Here is a 26,427-nt window from a genome sequence, read left to right as displayed (position 1 = left end):
TACTAGAGCAATGTGAAAATAATAAAAGCAAGATGACCAGGAGCAGTGGCTCACACCTGTAATCCCAGCACTTTGAGAGGCTGAGGCAGGAGGATCACTTGAGGCCAGTTCAAGACTAGCCTGGTCAACATGGCAAACCCCGTTAGTCGGTCATGGTGGTGCAGGCCTGTAGTCATAGCTACTTGGGAGGCTGAGGCATGAGAATTGCTTGAACCTGGGATGCAGAGGGCACAGTGACCTGAGATTGCACCACTGCACTCCATTCTGGGCAAAGAGAGAGACCCTGTCTCAAAAAATAAATAAATAAATAAAATAATAAAAGCAAGATATTTTGTGGCAAAGTTATCTCAGGGTAAACACTGCAGCTGCAAGCACTGCTGGCAAGTATTCTTGGGGCAGATGCTTAACTTTTCAAAAAAACTCAAGAGACCATGATGCTTGTTTTTCACCATACCTTAGACAACTTCCTGCTACCTTGTGTGCACCAGCCAACAACCGTAGACAAATGTACCTATCTTCTACCACTTTTTATCCATGGCGATTTCATAAAAGTTTAAGTATCTGTGACTCACCATAGATGAATTTTAACTTTGGTTCCTAGTGCTTCTCGTTCCCATCCTTCCTTTCATCTACCATTCTCATCTACCAAACTCTTCAGGAGTCAGAATCTCCTGATGAAACTTGTTTTTCCCTTGCTTCTGTGATCTTCACTCTCATGATGGCACAAATCCTTCCCAACCCAATTCATTTCCTCTTTTCCCTATTTCCTACCCCTGTTCCTTCTCTGCATGTCCTACTTCCCTGAAGCAGACTCTACACTTACATATATGTCATTTTCAGGACCCTGCAGGCTTCTGCATGAGTATAGTTTCTAATGGAGAAAATTACAACCAAAGGCCAAGGAAGTGGAGGGAGAAGCAACTTTATTTTCATCAGAAATTAGTAATGTTTATAAATTTGTTTCTAGTCATTTGTAAATTATTATCAGAAATAGTGATGTCTATAAACCACTTTAAGAGACAATTAGGAACTATGATGAGGGCGATAATAAAAGGATAAGTCTTATAAAAAATTAACCTGGATGTTACGCTTACTCTAAGGTTAAGTCACTTAGTGAAACAGATTCAGTATTATCCAGTGGTTTAACCTTCCTTCTTTTTGTTCCCTTTCTGGTGGTGGCTGGGTTACAAAGAGTAGTGTCTTCTTCCCTGAAGTTAGTACTAGTATGGCAGGTGCCTAGAGGTCAATTATTGGTTTAAAAGAGATTCAGGCTCTTAATTTCTACATGTGCTTCCCAGGAAAGGGGACACTTTCTTTCTCAGTCCTGTGTGAGGACTACGTTAGCCCAGACCGTGTTCTCAGATCACTGGGTGCCCATTCTCAGTTCTAGGAACAGGAAGACCCTGGTTTCCTGGCAGAATTTATGGACCCTACAGCTTTCTCTCCATCAAACTTTAAGTCACAGTAAGATAGCACTCTGGAGTCACAGGCACACCCAGGAGAGGTCAGCATCCTTATGCTGATTCCTGGTCCTAGACATGGGTCTTAAGATCCAGTAGTCAGTAGGTCTGTTGCCAAGTCACGGACTGGCTAGATCTCTCCACAACAGAAGAAGGCTCTAAGGAACACATACATGCTGACCTGAGGAACAAATCTGACAGTTTTCTTACACACTCATAACACATCTCTTCCTTCCTGTGATGAGAGTAGTACTTTCGTGTGTACTGTCTGATGATGGGTGAGGGCAGAGTTCTTAGTGAAGCCTCTCTCACAGTGAGAACACCTGTAAGGCTTTTCACCAGTGTGGGTTTTTCGGTGGGCACTGAAGTGGGAGCTGTTGTTGAAGCTTTTCCCACACTCTGCACACTTGTATGGGCTCTCCCCAGTGTGGATGCGCCGGTGAGCACTGAACTGGGAACTGTTGTTGAATCTCTTTCCACAGACAGTGCACTGGTAAGGCTTCTCCCCAGTATGGGTCCTCTGGTGGACAATGAGGCTGGAACTCTGGTTGAAGCTTTTCCCACACTGCCCACACTGGTAGGGTCTCTCCCCTGTGTGAGTTCGTAGGTGGGCAGTGAGGTTGGAGCGCTCACTAAAGCCTTTCCCGCACTCACTGCACTTGTGAGGCTTCTCGCCTGTGTGGATTCTCTGATGCCGAACAAGATAAGAACTTCGGCTAAAGGTTTTCCCACATTGTGGACATTGAGATACTTTTTCCAGTTCGAGTGCTGGCTTGTGGGGAGAGTGCACACTCTGAGAGCAGTTTTTCCCACAGAGGATGTGTGTACAGGCTTTGTCCCTGGCACAAAAACTCTGGTGACTCATCTTCTCCTGGGATGGGGTTTTCTCCTCACTCTCCCCTGGAGAATTTCTACGTTGCCTTCTTGATGTTGGCTCACTCTCCAAGCCTTTTTGTAGCTCAGAGTGCCAAAAAACTCCTCTGGACTTTCTCTGTAAATCTTTGTTTATTTCTACTTCCTCTGAATCATCCCATTTTAGATTTTCTTTTTTAATCTCATTCTTGATCTCAAAACCTGGAAAAAAACCCACAGAAATACAGTGGACTATAGAGAAGGAAAACAATGGAATGCAAAGTTATAACTATACTATGTAGAAAAAATATCTAATTGAAATTCTTCATGTGATTAAGTCTCCTGCTAATGAACAGCTTTTTATTTTCTAATTGTAATATTTTTGAGCTCCAAATTATTACAGAAAAATTATGCCCTAAACTCCAACTTTTCTCCTATCTTTTTTCGGATGTTCTGACACAATGACAGACTGAGGCAAGACGTCAAGCTCTGTGTCATCTGCCAGTCTGTTTATAGGTGTACCCTCAATTCTTGAATGTTCTAACTTCTGGCAGCAAAACAACAAAAGGCAACCCTGGTCTTGGCCAGCTCAAACAGGAAGAAAGCAAGGTGCTAAGTACCCAGCCAGCACAGGCTCTGGCTGTGAAAGGCAAGACCACGTTACAGGAGGAGGGAGAAGACAGACCTGGTCTGGAGGCCTAACCAGCAGTCTGACAATGCAAAGTAGTGAAACTCCATAGGAAAAGATGACATGAACTTAGTGAAAGAGGTTGGCAAATGCAAAATCAGGGCTCTAAAATGCAAGGGGAATAATCTTTAAACTCCATGAAAACCAAAACTCCTGGCTTGGATAGGGTGACACATCAAGATGATGATGATGCCAGGATCAGTGACAGCTCCCACTCAACTGCTAGACTAATGGCCTCTAAAGTGGACTTTGCCATCCTTTGACTATCAGGGAGAGTCTTACCAAGTCTGTTTGGGAACAGCACTGGCAGGTCAAGTTTCCTGACTTCCTGGCCAGGATTCCTGAAGTCCTTTTCATCCCCGTCTGTACCATCCACAGTGCCATCTTCTACCTCCGTGGGCTCCCCGTTCTGGTGATTCAGCTCTCCCGCCTCAATATCACTTCCTTCTTGGCCAGGAACAGCATCACTTGCCATAGGAGGTGCAGAGGCCCAGGAGCTTGAAAGAGCATCCATTTCCTCATAAAAGATACAAGGCTCAGGCACACGGCCTCTCCTCACTTTGCAGTAACTCAACTGTAGGCTTTTGAACTTGGTGCGACACTGTTCTGGGGTCCGCAGAAAACCCTGATCCCAGAGTTGTTCCGCCATGGCCCTGTAGATCTGGCTGTTCTGCTGACAGGTCTGGAGTTTTCCATAAAATTGAGAACTACTAAGAATAGCCAGGAGTGTCTTGGTCTCTTCATAGCCCCAGGGCACACCTGTTGCTGGGGGACAAAGAATAGGTCAATCAGATCTGTCAATTAGATCATGGAGGACTGTACATACTGCAGTGTGAGGTTTTAGCAGCTTAAAAAGTTACATCCTAGGCCGGGTGCGGTGGGTCACACCTGTAATCTCTGCACTTTGGGAGGCCAAGGCGGGCGGATCACAAGGTCAAGAGATTGAGACCATCCTGGCTAACATGATGAAACCCTGTCTCTACTAAAAATACAAAAAAAATTAGCTGGGTGTGGTGCCATGTGCCTGTAGTCCCAGCTACTCAGGAGGCTGAGGAAGAATAATCACCTGAACCCAGGAGGCAGAGGTTACAGTGAGCTGTGATTGTGCCACTGCACTCCAGCCTGACGACAGAGCAAGACTCCATCTCAAAAAAAAAAAAAAGTTACATCCTGGTTTCTCAAACTGTGCCACAACTGGCTATTGTTATTTCTAGGAAGAAATCTCACTGTGGCCTTTTGTCTAAAACATGAAAACTTTTAGTATAATACAAAAGACATTCCCTCCACTGAGGACTTGTAGGGTTATTTACTCAAGCTGCCTTTTAAATGTCTTTAATTATCCTCAGTCCTACTCATTTCTCCTGGAGAGATGGCTGGCAATAAGGGTTGCCTGCCTTGACATTTGTGGGACTTCCTGAAGGTGGCCACATAAGAGGACACAGCAAACAGGTGATGCTCTCGAGTAAAGCAAAGATTCAGGGAACAGAGGAACTGGTTGTAAGGATATATCGGCCTGTTCCCTCCCTGATACAGGAATACCTCCTCATTTGGCCCATCTCTATCTGTTTATATCTCCTGTCATCCTTGTAGATACAAGAAAATGACAGCAGTTAACACAGCAAGGTAAGAATAAGCAGTAAACATCTGAGAAGAGCAGTTCAGGATGACTGGCTACTCAAGAACCCTCACCACACACTCCTGCTGCTCATCTGGGCCAGCTGATGAGGACTGATTTGACTAGAGCTGTCCCAGCAAGTGCATTCCAACATCTGGTTGTGATGCTCTGAAGGGTACCAGCCTCTTCTTGTCACCCCCTCTGCTCCACACTGAGCCACCGTAACCTCATGCCTGGATCACTGCCATAGCCTATCTGGTCTTGCTTTCACTCTGGACCTTTTACAGTCAACTTTCAACCCAGCAGCCAGAGGGAGTCCCCTCCTTTGTTATTCAATTTAACAGTGCCTACAATGCCAGTTTCTAAGAAATATAAATATTACATGAACCCTGCCTTCAAGGAGGTCATAGTCCTGTAGAAGTCTCTCTAGCAAAAAGAGACATGAATAAATGTTTACATAGAGTTAAGTGCCAAATAAAGTGAAATACTCAAAGTGGTCCTTTTAAAACTATTACTCCTCTGCCCAGAACCACACGAGACTCCCCCATTTCACTCAGAATAAAAAAGTCCTTCATGTAGGGCCTCATGATCCTGTATTAGTACTTCTCAAATTATCTATGAAGGACAGGAGTCTTGTGCTTATTTCTTTTGTAAAATACAATAAAAATAGAACTGAAAAGTGTAGCAATGTTAATTTGTTATAAAAGTTTCTAATTGCTCCCTCTCAGTCTCAGCTGGCAGCACTCATTTGAGCTGGCTTTCTGAGCTCGTTTTCTCATTACTCATGGGTGCACTCTGTGCCAGTGAACTGGCATGCCCACCTTGCTCCAGGCCGTTATTGCGTCTGTCTTACACTCTTCCTCCATGCGGGATATGGCTGCATGGCTCATCCCTTCTCCTTTGGTAAGTCTTTTCAAATGTCATTTTCTCAGTGAGAGTGACCCTGAGGACCCAAACTGAAAACTGCAAACCAGCCTCTGCCCTGGCATTCCCATCCCTCTGCTGTTTCTCTCCCATCGTGGTTATCGCCCTCTAACATCTTCTACCGCTTACTGATTATGCTATGGTCTGTCTCTTCCCACAGGGCAGGAATCTTTATCTGTTTGTTCACTGTTGTATACCTAATGACCTAGAACTAGGTCTGAGATACTATAGGCACTAAGTTAATATTTGTGGAAAGAATGACTTGTCCTTCCACATTCTGTCTCAACTCTTACCTCTAATTTTAAAGGATCCTGAATGGTTGACAAGAAACCAGAAGTGTGTGGGGAATACAAGCCCTCATTCGATAAGCCTAATGTTGTAGAAATTATAATTACAGGTACCATTACATGAAATATTCAGAATAGTGCAATCCATAGAGATAGAATGAAGACTGGTGTCTGCCAGGGGCTTGCAGGGGGAGGACGGGGAGAAACTGCTGGATGGTTGTGGGATTGTACTTTGGAATGATGGAAAGGTTCTGGAACTGGATGTAGTGGTAATTACACAACACTCTGAATGTGCTAGATGCCAAAGAATTGTTCACTTTACAGTGGTTAATTTTATGTCATGTGAATTTCACCTAATACGTTAAAAATCACAAATACAAAAATATTTATATATCACTTTACTGTATTATCCATATATATTTAGTAATACAAAGCTCAAAAAGACACTATACTCTCCTGCAACTGGACAAAGATAAGGTGCAGGAGAAGCCTGAAGAAGAAGCAAGAAATGGCATATGCCGAAGCCAGGAAACTGGGAGTTCCTGGCAAAGGAGGGGAGGGATGGCAGGGGCAGAGCAGGGAGAAACCACACACCACTGGGGAGGACAACATTGTAGAGTGAGGCGGGGCAGTGTCACAGGGCCTGGGTTCACAGCCTTGTGTAGTCCCTCCCACCCTGGGCTTGGCCAGGAGAACCCTGCATGTGAAGCAGCAGAGGAGACATCTAGGCCCCGTGAGCTGCAGAGTGTCTGTCTCTGAATCTGGATGGTCAGGGAGGCTGCTCTGAGAAGGAGGCATTTGGCCCAGATGGGACAGGACTGATTTGAGAAAGGCAAGAGAGCGGTCTGTTTGGCAGAACCTTCCCCAAGTGTCCTGAGATGCTGGGAAAGGGCCTGGAAGGCCTGGGCATAGTAGAATGTCCTAGTTGGGTGGTTTTATTTGTTAATCTCCTCTGCCACTGGAGAAACTTGGGAGTGACTACTGCTACCTGTGTGCATGAGCACACGTTCAGCATGAGCACACGTTCAGCATGAGCACATCTGTGCTCCTGTTGGCCACCTGTCTGGCTCCAGCTCCGGCCTGCTTGTTCTGACTCTGTCTCGCTATCACTTTTTGCTTCTCCACTCCCTCACCCTTTATCTCCCATGTTCTTGACTGCCTGTCACACATGCTATCCCTTTCTTTTAATTTCTGCCTGTGTCTCTCTTGCCTGCTCTGGTTCCCCATTTACTTCCTCCTTTCCCTCCACCCATCAGTCTCCCCACTCCCTCTGTCTCCCTTCCTCTCAAGTCCTTTCAGCTTCTCTGAACAACTGAACATATCCACCTGGACCTGGAGGGAAGATGGATCCTTACCCAGCGAGATGTGTCTGTTCTTCCTCTGCGTGGCACCCCTGTAGAGGGCCTTCCGTGCAGGGCCTGGGCACATCCATTCTTGCTGACAGAGGGATACAGCTCTGTTGTCACACGTGGCTGGTCCCTGTAACAACACTGGAGCTGGCTACCGGTAAAATAGCACCACTCTAGCCTGGGGTGAGGGTCAGAGACAGGATCACAGTTGTCAGATCAGGGGCAAGGCAAAGCCAGGGGAGGTCAGCCCCCAGTGGGACAGGTTCTGAGCCATGTGATGATGTCAGAGTGGACAGAATCAAAATAACCCGAGAAGCCCTGTGGACCACACAGAATCCTTCTCATGTCTCTGGAAATGAGGGTGGAGTGAGAGTGGGTATTTAGGAGACAGAAGGCATCAACCACAGCTCACCTGGGACCCAGCTGTCCAGACCACAGCACCTGTCTCCTGGTCGTGGAGACCTGTGTTTTGGGGCAGGTTCCTGGGAGCCTGAGGAGCAAGCCAGGCTGGGGGGAAAAACAGCCGCTATTAGATGGCGGCTTCCACACAACAGCACAAAGCAGAAGCTCTCAAAGTGGGCTCCTGGGCCAGCCGCATCAGCAGCCCCTGGCAACCCATCAGAAATACAAATTCTGGGGCCCCACCTCTGATCTTCTAAATCAGAAATTCTGAAGGTGGGGACTGGGACTCTCCCACCCTGGATGAGTCTGAGGCAAACTCAAGTTTGAGAACCACTGCCAGAGCCTACAGCCTCTGTGAGTTGAGAAGTTCCTTTCATGAGATTCCTCTTGGCATAAGAGCTTTAATTTTTTTTTTCATTTTAAAGAAAAATATACATGTCAGGGAAAAAAGGAGAATCATAGTGGGAAAACAAAAATATCTCCATAGCCCTGCCACTCAAAGATAACCACAGTACTCTTTAAAATACCACAGTAACAGAAACCTTTTATATTTTTCAGACCAAGATAATGTATTTTTTCTCAAGTCTTCAACTTCAAGAATTGTACAAATATGACTGTGACATTGCTTAAAAATACAGGAAAAAATTTTAAAACACTGTACAATCCCAGCACTTTGGGAGGCCGAGGCAGGCAGATCACAAGGTCAGGAGATCGAGACCATCCTGGTTAACATGGTGAAACCCCATCTCTACTAAAAATACAAAAAATTAGCCGGGTGTGGTGGCGGGCGCCTGTGGTCCCAGCTACTCAGGAGGCTGAGACAGGAGAATGGCATGAACCCGGGAGGCGGAGCTTGCAGTGAGTCGAGATCACGCCACTGTGCTCCAGCCTGGGCAACAGAGCGAGACTCTGTGTCCAAAAAAAAAAAAATTGTACCAATAAAATGAATCATGTTTACTACTTATTAATGGCAACTCAGAGGTATGTGACCCCTGGGGAGGTAACAACACTCCAGATCTGTGAGTGGCCCATGGGCCTGGGAAGCAGAGGGAGCCTAGCCTGGAAGGCAGCAAGTCCTGCTTTCTACTCACAGCCCCTGCTGTCCCAAAGCCTTGGAAATCACACACACAGAACACAGGTGTTCCCAAGGATTAAAAGGAAATAAATGCTAAGTGGCAAAGTTTATCAAGATGTTAACAAGAGTATTACTTTGCTTAAAAAAAACTTAAATCAGCCGGGCATGGTGGCTCACGCCAGTAATCCCAGCACTTTGGGAGTCTGAGGTGGACGGATCACCTGAGGTCAGGAGTTTGAGACCAGCCTGTCCAACATAGCGAAACCCTCTCTCTACTAAAAATACAAAAAATTAGCTGGGCATGGTGGCAGGAGTAGGTAATCCCAGCTACTCGGGAGGCTGAGGCAAGAGAATCACTTGAACCCCAGAGGCAGAAGTTGCAGTGAGCTGAGATCATGCCATTACACTCCAGCCTGGGCAACAAGAGCGAAACTCCATCTCAAAATAAATAAATAAATAAAATAAAATAAAATAAAATCTCTGAGACAATTTTCTACTTTATCAACACAGTTTGCCAACTTAAACATCATCAAGACACAGTGTTTTTCAGGCTGGGTGTGGTGGCACATGTCTGTTTTCCAGCACTTTGGGAGGCTGAGGCAGGAGGACTGCTTGAACCCAGCAGTTTGAGGCAGCAGTGAACTATGAAGGCACCACTGCACTCCAGCCTGGGCGACAGTGCAAGACCCTGTCTCTTAAAAAAACTTACCTAGCAACCTGTAATGGCAGCTTTCAATTAAACTGAAAAGGCAGCAAGTATCTAGCCAAATTACTTCATGGAAAAAGACTTATAAAAATATAGACCCTTGGTATATCCACGCAATGGAATATTATTCAGCCATCAAAAGAAACAAAGTACTGACATGCTCAAAACATGAAAAGTGACAAGAAGACAGACACAAAAGGTCACATAATACATGTGATTCGACTTATATGAAATGTCCAGAACACGTAAATCCATGGAGACAGAATGGGGAGCAACTGTTTAATGGGTACAGGATTTCCTTTTTTAGGATGATAAAAATGTTTTGACACTAGATAGAGGTGATGGCTGCATAACACTGTGAATGTACTAAGCATAATTGAATTGTTCACTTTGAAATGGTTAATTTTATGTTATGTGACATTCCCTCAATTAAAACAATTTTTTTTTGGTAGAGACAAGGTCTTGTTATGTTGCCCAGGCTGGTCTTGAACTTCTAGACTCAAGCTGCCTCCTGCTCCAGCCTCCCAAAGTGCTGAGGTTACAGGCATGAGCCATCGCACCTAGCTAAGATAATTTTTTTAGTTAAAGTTTTCTAAGGCCGGGCGTGGTGGCTCATGCCTGTAATCCCAGCACTTTGGGAAGCTGAGGGAGGTGGATCACGAGGTCAGGATATGGAGACCATCCTGGCTAACACAATGAAACCCTGTCTCTACTAAAAATACAAAAAATTAGCTGGGCATGGTGGCGGGCGCCTGTAGTCCCAGCTACTCGGGAGGCTGAGGCAGGAGAATTGGGTGAACCTGGGAGGCGGAGCTTGCAGTGAGCAGAGATCGTGCCACTGCACTCCAGCTTGGGCAACGGAGCAAGACTCCATCTTAAAAAACAAAAAAAGTTTTCTAAAAAAATTAAGACAAGTAAAAACAAAAAATAGAGCTCTGGAAGAAAGGCAAAAATAATAAAAATATATTCTGGAAAAGATTAAGCTGGATGGGGAAGGGGATTTAATGTCTTCAAGTATATGAAGAACTGCTGTGCAGAAGGTGAAGGTAACATGTTCACCTTTAAGGACGCCTGATTCTTTAGTAACAGAATTGTAATAAAAAAGAATTATGCTAGCACATAAAGAATCTCTGTTCCTACTTTAAGTGCTATTACCCTCAACTGAAATTTGTAATCTTGCTTTTGGATATGGATATGTTTCTCTTTTTTTTTTATTTTGAGGCAGCCCAGGCTGGAATACAATGGTGTGATCTTGGCTCACTGCAACCTCCACCACCTGGGTTCAAGCGATTCTCCTGCCTCAGCTTTCCAAGTAGCTGGGATTACCATGCCCGGCTTATTTTTTGTATTTTTAGTAGAAACTGGGTTTCACAGTGTTAGCAAGACTGGTCTCGAACTCCTGACCTCAGGTGATCCGCCTGTCTGGTCTTCCAAGGTGCTGGGTTTACAGACATGAGCCACCGCGCCTGGCCGGTTTTTGGATATATTTCAAAGGCATTTAGTCTGGAACCCTTGAGTGGACCCAGTTCAGACCTTTGTTTCCAGTAAATGATTGTTCCTCACCTGCCTCAGGTGAGGACAGAGGCTTCTGCTTACCTTCTGACTGTTCCCCTGGTCTTTGGTGTGAGCTCTGTGATCCCTTTAAAGTCAGCTCCTCTGGCGGAACCTCCTGTTTCCATTGGGATCTCATTGATTCTCTGGTTGTTCCCAAAGGGGCCATCTCCTCCATGAGTACTTTCAAGTCCTTCTCAGAATCTGGGACCTGAGAACAGACCCCATCATCCATCACTACAAATTCCTGCCTAAGCTGGACTTTACAACTCCTAGGAGTGGCATTAAAAAATAATGTGTAACATAAGGAAGCAGAAGAGAAACATCTAGGAGCCACTGTATTGCTGCTGTAATAAAATAAAAATTAATAGAATTAGGTCTTTGAGGGTGCAGTGGTTCACACCTGTAATCCCAGCACTTTGGGAGGCCAAGGCAGGTGGATCATGTGAGGTCAGGAGTTCAAGACCAGCCTGGCAACATGGCAAAATCTCATCTGTAATAAAAAAAATTAGTTGGGCATGGTGGTGTGCACCTGTAGTCCCAGCTACTTGGGGGGCTGATGCAAGAGGATCACTTGAACCCAGGAGGTTGAGGCTGCAGTGAGCCACATTCATGCCACTGCACTCTAGCCTAAGTGACAGACCAAGACCCTATCAAAAATAAAATAAAGTGTGATTCTGAGATGGTTAAGGATAAGAAGAGGAGAGAGCATCAGAGTGATGGAGGGGGACCTGGGCTAGGATGACTAGTGGCATACTGGCATTCCCACTCTATTTATAATAGTTCAATTCTCCAAGCTCTACCTTCATACAAGTGCTACTGCACCTCTCCATTCAATCTTTCTTATGAGTAAGAGTCCCAGTCCCACAGACTTCAGACTGATTTCCTCAACTTTTTCCCTGATGCATCACCATACCAAGCTGCTCTTCCCGTCTCTAAATTAAGTCAAAAGTACTAACTCCTCAATCCTACCAAATTTCATCTACATCCACCTTCACCCATTCCTCTTCCCACAGGCCGTGCACATCCCTCCCTACCTCCTCACTGGGAAACACAAGCATATCTGCTGCCTAGGTCCTTCCCATTCCAGCCATGCAGACTCTGGCACCCAGCGAGCTGCTTCCTGCTCTGGTCACAGACCCACTCAGGCTGACCAACGTTCCTCTGACCTGTGCCCTCCATTACTCTAGGCCTCTCCCAGACTTACCCGATTTCAATTGCACCAACTCTTCCACAACCAAAGCTGGCGTGTTACTTTTCTCTTCCTGTGCCTTTCCCACCTCCTTGCTCCCAAAAGATACAAGCTGGTTATACTGATCAGATCTCACACCTAGTCCTGACCATAAGAGGATATTTTATAAATCCATCAGTGTCCCAAACTGAACACTTAATCCCGGCAGCAAGAACCAGGGCAAGGCCTGGCTCTAACATAATTTTGTTGAGTGTACGATGCATGGCACTCTGCCCTCAAAGAAGCTCCTAGCAAGAAACTAGATTTTCGTTCACCAGCATCTCTAGTTTTCCTCCATCCCCTGAGTGATGGATAGTTGTCCTTTCCCTGGCCTTGTTTTGGAGAATTTTTCTGAGTGTTTTTACCACTTTAATTAAGGACTTCAAACATTACTAAATATATGAATGTCTAACAGCTGTATCCACAGATGAGAAATTCTTCCCGTACCATAAGGGCATAGGACCAACCCAAGATAGCCAAGACCTTCTGTGGGCAGCAGAGGGCTACTGTGTGTTTCTCAACCAAGCACCTCTCCAGTAATTGGATTCCTCAACTTCTTCATAACCCAAACCACAAAGTTCTGACTTCCTTTTCTCACCTGTTGTCCAGCTCTCTGTACATCCTCAACCAGAGCCACAGCTTCCTCCCCGTTTTCTGGATGCTGCTCCCTCACCCAGGTCTGGATCTCCTCTGGCAAGATAGTCAGAAACTGCTCCAAAACCAGCAGCTCCAGGATTTCCTCTTTCGAGTGCGTCTTCGGCTTCAGCCACTGACAACAGAGTTCCCAGAGTTTGCTAAAAGCTTCATGGGGGCCAGTTACTTCCTGGTAGCAAAACTGCCTGAAGCGCTGACGGGAGGCCTCTGAGTCAGGGCTGTTACCCTGCAGGGCTGATTTCTGGCCCTGTGTGGGTTCCTTGTTTGAGGATGGATGTGCCTCGGGACTCTCTGCTGCAGCCATCATTTGCTTCAGCGAACTGGCTGACTCTGGTTGCCACTTCTACCCTGGAGATCAGAGTCCATCTCTTCCCACATCACTGGGAAGCCATGTTCTCCTGCAAGGAGTGTCTTTCTGTAATCTGTGGGACAGGAGAGTGTCAGACATGTACAGAGAAAATAAGGGCTCAACTTTGAAGGATGTCTGAAGAGGATGGAAAAAGACAATATAAACCTATCACATTCCTTCACTCTGGTTCTTGTGCTTTACTTTCTATCCCTTTTCTTTACTCCCTCCACAAATCTACACCAATGATCCAAAAACACTAGAAATATTGAAACTGTCTTTGCAAAAACTGTTAACAGTGAGAAGATTATGACACTAAAAGAGATAGGATCTAACCAACTCCATCTTGCTTTTAACCTCCAAACTGCCCTTGGTCATTCCTGGGCGTGAGCCAAGCTAGCTTTGGGTGAAATTTAGTTTATAGTTTGAATGATAATAACCCTTCCCAAAAGTAAACTCCTTTGTAAAACTAATTAAAGACCACCAGGTTAGGAGGATGAGAGGGGCCTGAATTCTGCTAAGATGTAGGCATAATGAAATGATTATCCAGAGGTCACAAGATTTGCAACTTCCCCAATTAAATAACATCACTATTGTAGAACCCAAGATTGGCCTTTTGAGATGTCGTTTCAGGCCTCTGCTTTCTGACAGCCAGATGGCTCTACCCAGACTAGGGACTCCTCTGTGGCTCCCACCCAAAATCGCACTCAGCACACAGGAGCCATTTTCCACAGCCCTATGAGTGCGTCCCCAACCAGTCAGCATTCCCCGTTCCCTACCCAACTGCCTGCCAAAGCCTCTGAATTTCTGGGGAGGCTGACTTGAGTAATAAAACTTGTCTCCCATTTAGCTGGTTCTATGCGTATTAAATTCTTTCTCTATTGCAATTCCCCTGTCTTGACAAATTGGCTTTATCTAGGCAGTGGGCAAGATGAACCCACTGGGCAGTTACAGTACCAAAGAATAGTTTTCTCCCAGCCAAGATTCTGTGTCTGCTAACAGGTTACTCAAACTGTTCCTGACGATGTAGTTCACCTGTTCCTTCCCTTCTTCCCTCACATACCTAAGTCTTTTTTCCTGTCCTTCCCTATCCTCAAGAAGCCTGGACTCATGTTCCCAATTGCTACCCTCTCCTCAGGGGAGCACTAGTGTGTGTGTGCTTCTTAATTAACTTCTTCATCACTATTATTCCACACACACACAACGTGGATAAGTGACTGTTTGGGTTTGCTGTATGTTTTTATTTTCCAGCATTCCTTTCCCACTTCTAGTAGCAGCATCTTCTTCCTTTGCGAAAAAGTCCCTCTCGACCGGGTGTGGTGGCTCATGCCTGTAATCCCAACACTTTGAGAGACTGAGGTGGGTGGATCACAAGGTCAGGAGATCTAGACCATCCTGGCTAACAAGATGAAACTCCATCTCTACTAAAAATACAAAAAAATTAGCTGGGCATGGTGGCACACACCTGTAGTCCCAGCTACTCAGGAGGCTGAGGCAGGAGAAGTGCTTGAACCCGGGAGGTAGACGTTGCAGTCAGCCGAGATCTCGCCATTGCACTCCAGCCTGGGCAACAAGAGCGAGACTGTCTCATACAAGAGCGAGACTGTCTCATAAATAATAAATAAATAAATAAATAAATATTCTAGTGGGGATATTAGTTACAATACCTGCCTCCCCAGAAGTGGGCATATGACACACAGCTAGGCCTATTAAAATTCTTTTCTCAAATTTTACGTGAGAAGTAGGGAAAGCTCTTAATTTTCTGGGAATTGCTAAATTGGGCAAATGTAAGACCAGAGTTGTTTGCAACTATGTCCCACTCTGTACTCCACTCTTCCATTACAGGAGCCTGTTCGAACACAAGAGGACAATATACTCGAGCCTTGAAAACATGTTTAGATCTCCGAGGCCAGTTTATGCAAGGCAATATTTTACTTTTTTGAGAGTTAATTTTAAAAAGTTTTATATAATTTAAAATTAAACAATAACTTTTAAAAATTATTTATTTATTTATTTATTTTTTATCTTTAGAGATGGAGTCTCACTCTGTTGACCAGGCTGGTCTCAAACTCCTCAACTCAAGCAATCCTCCCACTTCAACCTCCCAAAGTGTTAGGATTACAAGCATAAGCCACCATGCCCGACCTTAAAAATAATTTTAAATAGAGGCTAACTTTTGTATTTTTTGTAGAGATGGGGTTTCACTATGTTGCCCAGGCTGGTCTCAAACTCCTGTGCTCAAATGATCCTCCCACCTTGGCCTCCCAAAGTGCTGGGATTACAGGTATATGAGCCACTGCACCAGTGAAGGCAGTCTTTTTTTCATTAGTTTGTGTTGGTTTTTAACTACTTAAAACACAGATTAAAGCAGATCATAATTCACATTTTCTACAGGAGCTGATACACCCTCACCACGTGGTATTAAAATGGATCCAGCATGCACAACAATATGAATACACTCAGGACTACTGAGCTGTACACTTAAAAACGGTTAAGATGGTAAATGTTTTTTAAAAATTAAAGAAAATTTTTTATATTTTAAAAATGGATTTGGGTTCCCTTTTCTCAAAGAACTTGAACTGCCTTCACTTAAATTCTCTTTACATTTCAGTGCTTCTAGAGATAGAGAAATCAAGGGCATTATTGTTAGCGCTAGCCAAAAAGAAACTGAGAGCGATGAAGTATCTTGCCTAAAGCATCACACAGCAGAGCTCTAGGCAGCAAGGCCAGGACTAGAACCTGCATCCCTTGCCTTCATTATGTTCATCCTGTACCTTACCTCGCTGAAGAATAATTTAATAAATGCTCTTCTAACTTCATGCAGAAGGCGGAGCCTGCACCCCTCTGGACCCTTTTTGACCCCTTACATCCCACTCATCGTTAAATTTTAAAATGCTGTTCTCTGAAAATTTTACTTCACTCTAGCGATGGCCCAAACACTGGGAAAAAAATGCAGCATGAGGATGGGGAGCCAAGTGGATAGGTTTTTCACTTAGTAACTATTTATTGAGTACTCAGAACGCACTCGGTGCCAGGGTCAGGCACTGTGGATGAGTAGGGAGTGGGCGAGACAAGGACGAGATAAGCAGGGTCAAGGCCAGGGGGTCCCGGGGCGCCGGCGCTTAGGCTCGGGGTGATCCGCGCGGTGGGAACGGGGCACGGTGACCGCGGCGCGTCTGGGGAAGCCCGGCCTGAGGGAGGCCGCCTGTCCCACGGAGACGCCCATCGGAGCCGGACCCAAACGCCTCGGAGAAGGCTCTCAGCGGGGAGGGACTCCTCGACCGTCGCAGGGCCCAGCCGCTAGTCCCGCCGGCCGCAAGGAAGCGGAGGACTCACCGGATACCAGTACTCGGGACTCCACAAACTCCCTCAGCCTCCGGGCCGGAAGTCAGGGGCGCGATTCGCTCTACCCACTACGCACGCCCCTGCGCAGGCCCGCAAGTCGAGCTGCCGGACTGCAGCTCCCGGGATGCACTGCGACTATATTGACAGAGGCGGCAGCCAATAGACGGTAGAAGATGCCCTTGACAGGAGGCGGGCCCTCTCGGTAGTTCCTCAGCAGCCAGTGGGCGTCTCCGCGGCGAGTGGAATCGACCCCGCCCCCAGCCCGTGCTCGCAGGTGCCGGGTCCCAAGTCCCGCGGTCCCGGGTTCCCAGAGAGGTGAGTGGGCTGCAGGTGGGTGCGCGGCGCCGGGCTGCTCGGGGTAGCGGTGTCGCAGTCGCCAGTCCGAGCTCGCACCAGCCGTGGAGTTCAGCTGCGCACCGGGTTGCGGCAGCTTCGCCAGGCCTGGGGCTGGCTGGGCCGCGGGGCCGCCCTGGAGGCCGGAGCCACCGGGCCTACGGCGCCTGGGCAGCGAGCAGCCGCTTCGCTCGCGTGCAGGAGGCTGTTCGCTACCTCACACCCCCGGCTGGCGCTGTGGCCTTGTTGAGCTCTACCGTTTAACACCCGGCGACATGCGCCAGGTCGGTTGCTGCCGTCATGCGGGAGAGTTCGGGCAAGCTACCTGTGACAGCTTGAACTTTTCCTAGGGATTCCGCTCCACCCGCCGGTTAGAGCGTATTGCTCATTAAACCCGAGACCTGTGTGCTTGCTACTGAAGTAAAAGAAGTATTTTTTCCTCAGAGTCCTTTTAGGACGTTATGACTTTTCTCCTTTGCAAGACTTCAAAAAACTGACAGGAAGATAAAACTCTTCCCACTCCCAGGAACCGCGTGGTCTTGAGTTTGGCTAGTAAAGGCTAGCAAGTGAGGCCTTGTCTCTGCTTCCCGTTCTCCCTAACATCCTCAGAGAACCTTCGTTTTTGGAGTCTTTCTAGTATTCAGAGACTTCTCCAGGGTCATGATCCCAAAGGCTTAACCCGTTTACAAGGAGAGAGTTGTCTCCTGACGCCCAAAATGGCAGCTAAAATGGAGATAACTTTAAGCTCCAACAACGAAGCTTCCTCCAAGCACGAGAGACACATAATAGCCAAACTAGAAGAGAAACGGGAGCCTACTCTGCAAAAAAACTGCCCCGATCCTGAGCTCTGCCGCCAGAACTTCAGACGCTTTTGTTATCAAGAGGTGTCTGGACCCCAAGAAGCACTCTCCCAGCTCCGACAGCTCTGCCGTCAGTGGCTGCAACCCGAGCTGCACACCAAGGAGCAGATTTTGGAGCTTCTGGTGATGGAGCAGTTCCTGACCATCCTGCCCCCAGATATCCAGGCTCGGGTCAGGCATCGATGTCCAATGAGCAGCAAGGAGATTGTGACCCTCGTGGAAGATTTTCACAGAGCATCCAAGAAACCAAAGCAGTGGGTAAGGAGGGTCCTTTCCCATCATCCTGGGGATTTCTTTTTCATCTAGGTAATGTTTGGTTTCTGGATCTCTCCCTATGTAAGGACTAAGTCTCAGAAGTGGACTGGATGGCTTCAGAAGTTGCTTCCAGCCTCTGTCTGGGAACCTATCCTGAGTTGTTAACAGGTTTTTAGAAAATCCAACTACTGATACCCCGTGAGGCAACCGAGGACCAAGGTTCTTGCCATTCCTTTATGCACCTTATGTCACCAGAAGTAAAAATTGTAAGGTTCTTGAATCCCTTCTGTCAGCTCTTCCCACACCCATCTTAGTTTTCCTACAAGCAGAATTCTTAGCAGGCAGGGTCACCCTGTTTGGTAGCAGTTGGACTTTGAGGAACTTCATTTCATTGGAAGTTCTAGCTTATTGTCCTTTTTTTTTTTTTTTGAGATGGAGTCTTGCTGTGTTGCCCTGGCTGGAGTGCAGTGGTGCCATCTCAGCCCACTGCAACCTCTGCCCCCCCGGGTTCAAGTGATTCTCAGGTCTCAGCCTCCTGAGTAGCTGGGATTACAGGCACCTGCCACCATGCCTGGCTAATTTTTGTATTTTTTAGTAGAGAGGGTTTTCACCATGTTGGCCAAGCTAGTCTCGAACTCCTGACCTCAAGTGATCCACCCACCTTGGCCTGTCAAAGTGTTGGGATTACAGGTGTGAGCCACGACACCTGGCCTAGCTTATTGTCTTTGATTTTTTTTTTTGAGACTGGGTCTCACTGTGTTGCTGAGGCTGGAGTGCAGTGGTGCGATCTCTGCTCGCTGCAGCCTCCACATCCAGCTCAAGTGTTCCTCACACCTCAGCCTCTCAAGTAGTTGGAACTGCAGGTACATGCCACCATGCATGGCTAATTTTTATACTTTTGTAGAGACAGGGTTTCTCCTCATTGCCCAGGCTCTTGGGCTCAGGCAATCCACCTGTCTTCACCTCCCAAAGTGCTGGGATTATAGGAGTGAGCCCCACAGTGCCTGACTAGCTTGTTGTCTTTGGATCAGGAAGTTACAGTTTAACTGGCTAGGGTTGCCATTGCTGGCCACTCTCCTCCCCGAAGTCAGACCCCAGTCAGGATCTAGGCAAGAAGCAAACAGCAGGTACTTTGGAAAATAGAACTTGTTAGGGAATGAGGGTAGGGTAGTCCTCTTAGATCCCTACTACTACTGGAATCTCCTTACCAGGAAAGCCTTTGGTAGAACAATGTATTAGATAAGAAGAGTTTTTAACAGCCTCTCACCATACTGCTTCCTGTTCCTATAGGGCCTATTTCCAGCAGAAGTAGGTGGGGTGGGGTGTGTAGAGTGGGCATCTGATGGTCCAGTATCGTGACTGACCCTGATATTTGTGCCAGCAGCTACCCTGATAACTTTGACTCTGGCCCTTGAGAAAGGCCCAAGCTTTAGGGGATGCCACTTGGCTGACTTGTAGCATCCTCATTCCTGTCATTCTTCACATCCTTCCCTTTACTTCCTTTGAGAGTTTCAGTGGTTTCTATGAAAGTTGACCTCTAGATGGTTATCAGCAATTCCCAAGGTAAACAGGTCATTATACAACAGTGAGAGATCAAGCTTCCCTCAGTCCTGATGGATGGAATTAATGGATCGGGCTTGTTCCTAGGTGGCCGTTTGTATGCAGGGGCAAAAGGTGCTCTTGGAGAAAACTGGATCTCAGCTTGGAGAACAGGAACTGCCAGACTTTCAACCACAGACTCCTCGGAGAGATCTCAGGGAGAGCTCTCCAGCAGAGCCTTCCCAGGAGGAGGCTTATGACCGGCTGAGCCCCCATCATTGGGAGAAATCCCCACTCCTCCAAGAACCAACCCCCAAATTGGCTGGGACAGGTAAACACTCTGCCTTTTCTCTCCCTCTCATCAGCCCTTTATCTCCATCAGTGTATCTCATGGTTCTGCAAAGGCATAGACCACATGTGTGTGTTTTTTAAAATGTTGTATATAATAGTAGATGATTATTCACTAAACAAATTTCACTAATTAGAATGGTGGTGATACTACAAATAAGTATGTTTTTGTCATTTTCTGTTAATGAATATTTGACATTCCAGTGCATGACAGGGTTGTACCTACTTTTCTGTCCCTTTCGGAACTTCTTATAGAAAAGACAGATCCAAATATGGCCACAGATGAACTTCCATGCAAGCTATGGCTGAGTTTCATTGCTTAAAATGCTCCTCTGTTTAGAAAAGGCCTGGTAGAAAAAAAAAACTCACCCCATATCATATATCTTTGTCCTCCTCTGTGATGTTGCTTGTACTTTAAATCCTCAAATCTATTTCCCTTTCTCTGGTGTGGTATTTGTGTAACTGCTGGCCTTGTTCTACACAGTCCTGTGATCTCTAAGCCTGAATGACAGTGACATTTTGGCCAAGCCTGGTGATGTGAATACAAGATACAATGAGCACGTTAGAAAGGAGAGTTACAAGAAGACACAAATCCTTATTTTCTTAACATTTGCTACATTCAGTGAGGTACTTTGTGTTTTAGGCTGTTCAGGCTGCTAATATAGAATGCTAGAGACTAGGTAGCTTATAAACAACAGGAGTTTATTTCTCATAGTTCTAGAGGCTGGGAAATCTTGAGTACAAGGTGCCAGCATGGTTGGGTTCCAGTGAGGCTCCTCTTCCAAGTCACAGACTGCCTACTTCTCAGTCCTCATGGGGCAGAAGGGGAAGACAGGCTCCCGTGGGGCTCTTTCATGAAGGCATTAATCCCATTCCAGTGAGGGCAGCACCCTCGTGACGTAATCACCTCCCAAAGGCCCCACGTCCTAACACTATTACCTTGGGAGTTAGAATTTCATATGAATTTGGGGGAACATAAACATTCAGCCCCTGGCAACCACAGTCTACTTTTGTCTCTAGACTTGCTTATTCTGAATATTTTATATAAATGGAATCACACAGGCTGGGCACAGTGGCTCACGTCTGTAATCCCAGCACTTTGGGAGGCCGAGGCAGGCGGATTGCTTAGGCTCAGGAGTTCGAGACCAGCCTGGGCAACATGGCGAAATCCTGTCTGTACAAAAAATACAAAAATTAGCAGGGCATGGTGCTGCACACCTGTAATCCCAGCTTCTTGGGGGAGCTGAGGCAGGAGGATCACTTGAACCTGGGAGGTCGAGGCTGCAGTGAACTGAGATCGTGTCACTGCACTCCAGCCTGTGTAACAAAGTAAGACCCTGTCTCAAAAATAAATAAATAAATAAATAAATAAATTGAATCACACAATATGTGGTCTTTCGTGTGTGGCTTCTTTCACTGAGCATGTTTTCAAGTTTTATCCATGCTGTAGCATGAATCAGTGCTTCGTTCCTTTTCTGTGGCTGAATAATAGGCATTGTATGGATATATTACATGTTGGTTTTCTGTTCATGTTGGTTCATCTGTTCATAGACTTTTGGGTTGTCTCCACTTTTTGGTTATTATGAAGAATGCTGCTATAAATGTGTGTGTTTTTGTGTAGACATGTTTTCATTTCTCTTGAGTATATACCTAGGAGTGGAATTACCATATGCTAGGTCATATGGTAATTCTATCTTTGACTTATGAGGAACTACCAGACTGTTTTCCAAAGCAGCTGTACCATTTTACATCCCCACCAATACTGTGTGAGGATTCCGATTTCTCCATATTCTTGCTAGCACTTGTTATTGTCTTCTATCCATCCTATTAGGTTGAGAAATTTTGATTTGAAGTTTTGATTTACATTTCCCTGGTGACTAATGGTGTCGAACATCTTTTCATGTGCTTATTATCCAATTACATATCTTGTTTGGAAAAATGTCTGTTCAGATCCTTTGCTCATTTTTAAATCAGGTTATTTGTCTTCATTTTTTGTAAGAGTCCTTTATATGTTCTAGATACTAGACCCTTAAGTGTAATTTGCAAATCTTTTCTCTCATTCTGTGGGTTGTTTCACTTTCTTGATAGTGTCCTTTGAAGCACACATTTTTCATTCTGCTACAGTGTAATTTATCTATTTTTTTCTTTCTTTATGCTTTAGTGTCATGTGTAAAATACCACTGCCTAATCCAAGGGCACAAATATGTACAGCTATGTTTTCTTCAAAGAGACAGAGATTTAGTTCTTACTTTTAGGTATTTGGTCCATTTTAAGTTAATTTTTCCTCCATACATAAAGAAATAAGTCAATTTTTATATAGGATTTGAGGTAGGGGTCTGTCTTAATCTGATCAGGCTGTTATAACAAATTGCCTTAGACTAGGTAATTTATAAACAACAGAAATTTATTGCTCACAGTTCCTGGATGCTGGGAAGTTCAATATCAAGGTGCCAGCAGATTTGGTATCTGGCGAGGTCCCATTCCTCATAAATGGTAGTCTCTTGAATTTCTTTTATAAGGACACTAATCCCATTTATGAAGACCCCGCCCTCATAACCTAATCACCTCCCAGATGCCCCACCTCCCAAGACCACTGCACAGAGGACTGTCAATACATGTGTGTCAGGGTACAGGGGGGAATAAACATTCAGACCATAGCAGAGTCCAGCTTCATTCTCTTGTATGTGGAAATCCAGCAGTCCTAGTATCATTCATGAAAAAGACTCTTCTTTTCCCATTGAATTGTCTTGTCAAAAAGCAATTGACCCTGCTTGTATAGGCTGATTATTTACATTTGAATTTAAATGAATTAAAATTAAATAAAATGGCCGGGCGCGGTGGCTCAAGCCTGTAATCCCAGCACTTTGGGAGGCCGAGACGGGTGGATCACGAGGTCAGGAGATCGAGACCATCCTGGCTAACACTGAAACCCCGTCTCTACTAAAAAATACAAAAAAACTAGCCGGGTGGCGGGCGCCTGTAGTCCCAGCTACTCGGGAGGCTGAGGCAGGAGAATGGCGTGAACCCGGGAGGCGGAGCTTGCAGTGAGCTGAGATCCAGCCACTGCACTCCAGCCCAGGCGACAGAGTTAGACTCTGTCTCAAAAAAAAAAAAAAAATTAAATAAAATTTAAAATTAAGTTCCTTAGTCACAGTAGTCACATTTCAAGTACCCAGTAGCCACATAGTCACATGTGGCTAGTGGCTGCCATATTGAACAGCATACATGTGCCTGTGCATGCACGTGCACACACATGCATTTTCCACATCACAAGGGATCCTTCTCCAGATCCTGTGACTTCCCGCAGGCCATTCCAGCTCATCTCCATCCAGACCGTCAGTCCTTCTGTAATTAGGATACATGGCGAAACCCATATTCCAGTTTCTGAACTCATATACTTCAAATTTGTAATGAAAGAAAACATCACAGTCTCTGAACTTATTATCTTTTGAAGAGAAAGTGGTTGTCAATTAGTGTTTACGAAGTGAGGGGTATTTGTCGAAATAGCTCAGGCACCGGACTACAGCAGTAAAATTTACAATGTTGAGATTTCACCTCTCTTCCTTCTTTCATTCATTGGTCGATACCCAGTTCTGATGGGTTTGCTTTTCCCTGTTCTTCCTTTCCTAAACCTTTCCCTAAAGGGAGAAAGGAGGAAGGAGGTTGGAGAACTTGGTTCCTAAATTTAATATAAATCACAGTCACCCCAGGAGCCTGCTAACTGTGCAGATTATCAGGCCCAACCCCCAGAGATTCTGACCCAGCAGCTTTGGGGGAAGGGTGAAGAGCCTGTTTGTTTAACAAGTGCCCCAGATGATTCTAATGCAAGTTGCCAATGGAGGGCCACCCTTTGAGAAACTTTCAGAGTATTTCATAACTCTTGCTGAAGTTATTTCTTGCAAGTGCAGAAAATGAAGCATTTTCTTTCTAATTATAGAGGCCCCCAGAATGAGAAGTGACAACAAGGAAAATCCACAACAGGAAGGGGCTAAAGGAGCAAAGCCATGTGCAGTGTCAGCTGGCAGATCCAAAGGGAATGGTCTGCAGAGTCCTGAACCAAGAGGGGCAAATATGAGTGAACCTCGGTTATCACGGAGGCAGGTCAGCCCCCCAAATGCTCAAAAGCCATTTGCTCACTACCAGAGACATTGCAGGGTGGAATACATCAGCAGCCCCCTAAAAAGCCACCCACTGAGAGAGCTGAAGAAAAGCAAAGGAGGTAAACGGAGCCTGAGCAACCGTTTGCAACATCTTGGTCACCAGCCCACCCGCTCAGCAAAGAAACCCTACAAATGCGATGACTGTGGGAAAAGCTTCACGTGGAATTCAGAGCTGAAGAGACACAAGAGAGTCCACACAGGAGAGAGACCCTACACGTGCGGAGAATGTGGAAACTGCTTTGGGCGGCAGTCAACCCTGAAGCTGCACCAGAGGATCCACACTGGAGAGAAGCCATACCAGTGTGGCCAGTGTGGGAAAAGCTTTCGTCAGAGCTCAAACCTTCACCAGCATCACAGGCTCCACCATGGGGATTGAAAGGAGCACTCCATGCTTTAGATTCATAAGGAAGGTGTTTGTGTTTCTCCTCCCCTTTACTTGCATGTAAATCACAAAGACTGTGTGACTTACAAGGAAAGCAAGAGGCCCATGAGGAATGATGATGCACATTTTGCTGTGAGGAGGCCCAGAAAAGGCCAACCAGGGCCCAACCATGCATGATGACACGGTGAAGAGATGGCAGTTCTAGGTATTGGGGCAAAGGGAACTTAAGTCTCTGCAGAGAGCAAGGAGTAACTACTGAGAGAGAATCAGGACAATCCTGCAGGTGGCCCGCTTATCGTTAAATCGTCCTTCTGTTGCTTTATCCTCTAAAATATGTTAAGGGATAAATTCTATATATAGTTATGCATTTGCTGTCATACCAGACAATTTTTTATCATGCACACGCTTCTTTAATAAAGATGAGTGATCTACCAGAATTTCAAGGCAAAGTTCATTGGAAAATAGATCTCTCATATTCTTTCTGTAATTACTAGCTGTTTATAGCAAAGGATGAATTAAATGAGAATATGCACGTTTGTGTGAGAAGAGTTTCCAAGTAATTAGATGCTGCTTTTACAAAAAGAAAAGAAAATTACATTTGAGGGATCTTTTTTTGTATCAAAGCATCTTTTATTTTTATTTTTTGAGACAGGGTCTCGCTATGTTGCCCAGGCTGGTCTCGAACTCCTGGACTCAAGCAATGCTCCTGCCTTGGCATCCCAAAGTGCTGGGATTACAAGTGTGAACCACCGTGCCTGTTCTCAAAGCACCTTTGATTGAGGGAAACAAAAACAAAAACAAAAACAAAAACCAAACCAAACCAAAACAAAAAACATCTATACAGTTGCTGCAATCCCAGCCTAACACATAAGGAAAAGCTACAGTGAGAAGCAAGTAGCGGACAAAGAATACTAAGGAGATATAAGAGGGAATTCTTCCTACTCTCCTTTCTCACTTAGCCCATTAGCTTTAAGAATAACAAAATGCTGTGAGGGTACAGTGGCTCACACATGTAATCCTAACACTTTGAGAGGCTGAGGCAGGATGACTGAGCCCAGGAGTTTGAGACCAGTCTGAGCAATGTAGCTAAACCCTGATCTACAAAAAATACAAAAATAAGCCAGGCATGATGGTGCATCTCTATAATCCCAGCTACTCTGAAGGCTGAGGCAAAAGTATCGTTGGAGCCCAGGAGTTAAGAGGCTGCAGTGAGCTATGACTGCACCACTCCACTCTAGCCTGGATGACAGAGTGAGACTCTGTCTCAGGAAAAAAAAAAAATAGCAAAAGGATTGGGGTAATGAAAATATTCTAAGACTGGATTACGGTGATGGTTGCACAACTCAGTAAATATACTAAAATCATTGAAATGGGCTAATTTTATGATACGTAAATTGTACCTCAACAGCATATTTTTAAGTGAGAAAATATATTTATATAAAATGAATCCTGGAACTAAGCCTGAGAGATCAGCTAATGCCACCTCCTCGTTTTCTCAAAGTGGAAATAAAAATGCAAATCAGTATATAATTCCTAGCTCATTGCTCAGCTTAGAGAAAACATTTGGCAGATTAGTGCATTCCTGATGCGGCAAATAGAACCAGGTAGCAATTTTTTTTTTTTTTTTTTTTTTTAAACAGGGTCTCACTCTGTTACCCAGGCTAGAGTGCAGTGGCGTGATCACGGCTCACTATAGCTTCAATCTTCTGGGCTCAAGCAATCCTCCCGCCTCAGCCTCCCAAGCAGCTGGGACTACAGGAATGTACCACCACGCCTGGCTAATTTTTCTATTTTTTTGTAGAGACAGAGTCTCACTGTGTTGCCCAGTCTATCTTCAAACTCCTGGGCTCAAGTCATCCTCTCACCTTAGACTCCCAAAGTGCTGGGATTACAGGTGTACGCTCAGCAAGGTAGCATTCTTCCCAAAACATCAGTATCATCAAGTGACTACCAGTCACCTCAGGGCTGTGGACTAAGCTCTTCTGTCCCCCACAAGGAATCTCTTGTCCCTCCTAACTGCTGAGGGACATGTGCACACCTACAAGTCCTCTTTGGGCTCTTGCAC

The 26,427-nt window shown here is 45.6% G+C and overlaps 2 protein-coding genes across 7 annotated transcripts; one reads left to right on the top strand and one right to left on the bottom strand.

The window, feature by feature from the left end:
- Positions 1–906: 906 nt before the first annotated feature.
- On the bottom strand, positions 907–16,597 carry ZSCAN32 (zinc finger and SCAN domain containing 32). 4 transcript variants are annotated; one of them, XM_011950192.1, is made up of 7 exons: positions 16,477–16,597; positions 12,739–13,278; positions 10,955–11,120; positions 7,588–7,682; positions 7,182–7,305; positions 3,283–3,765; positions 907–2,534 (listed from the first exon to the last, which is right to left on the bottom strand). In XM_011950192.1, the coding sequence occupies exons 2-7, from the start codon at positions 13,099–13,101 to the stop codon at positions 1,675–1,677; spliced, it is 2,091 nt and encodes a 696-aa protein (XP_011805582.1). In that variant the 5' UTR covers positions 13,102–13,278; positions 16,477–16,597; the 3' UTR covers positions 907–1,674. The 4 variants fall into 4 exon arrangements, with proteins under 4 accessions (XP_011805582.1, XP_011805584.1, XP_011805585.1 ...); XM_011950194.1 differs by lacking the exon at positions 10,955–11,120 and having other exon boundaries at positions 7,182–7,353; positions 12,739–13,319; positions 16,506–16,597; XM_011950195.1 differs by lacking the exons at positions 7,182–7,305; positions 7,588–7,682; positions 10,955–11,120.
- Positions 16,598–16,615: 18 nt separating this feature from the next.
- On the top strand, positions 16,616–24,799 carry ZNF174 (zinc finger protein 174). 3 transcript variants are annotated; one of them, XM_011950190.1, is made up of 4 exons: positions 16,766–16,800; positions 17,263–17,936; positions 19,581–19,803; positions 23,758–24,799. In XM_011950190.1, exons 2-4 carry the CDS (start codon positions 17,535–17,537, stop codon positions 24,354–24,356), a joined length of 1,224 nt encoding a protein of 407 aa, XP_011805580.1. In that variant the 5' UTR covers positions 16,766–16,800; positions 17,263–17,534; the 3' UTR covers positions 24,357–24,799. The 3 variants fall into 3 exon arrangements, with proteins under 3 accessions (XP_011805579.1, XP_011805581.1, XP_011805580.1); XM_011950189.1 differs by having other exon boundaries at positions 16,616–17,936; XM_011950191.1 differs by lacking the exon at positions 23,758–24,799 and adding an exon at positions 20,061–20,197 and having other exon boundaries at positions 16,616–17,936; positions 19,581–19,800.
- The last annotated feature ends 1,628 nt before the right edge of the window (positions 24,800–26,427 follow it).

This window comes from Colobus angolensis, unplaced genomic scaffold (genome assembly GCF_000951035.1).
Source record: "Colobus angolensis palliatus isolate OR3802 unplaced genomic scaffold, Cang.pa_1.0 Scaffold303, whole genome shotgun sequence".
NCBI classification, from domain to species: Eukaryota; Metazoa; Chordata; class Mammalia; order Primates; family Cercopithecidae; genus Colobus; species Colobus angolensis.
The sequence above is the reverse complement of the archived record's forward strand: the minus strand, read 5'-3'. Positions and strand labels throughout refer to the sequence as shown.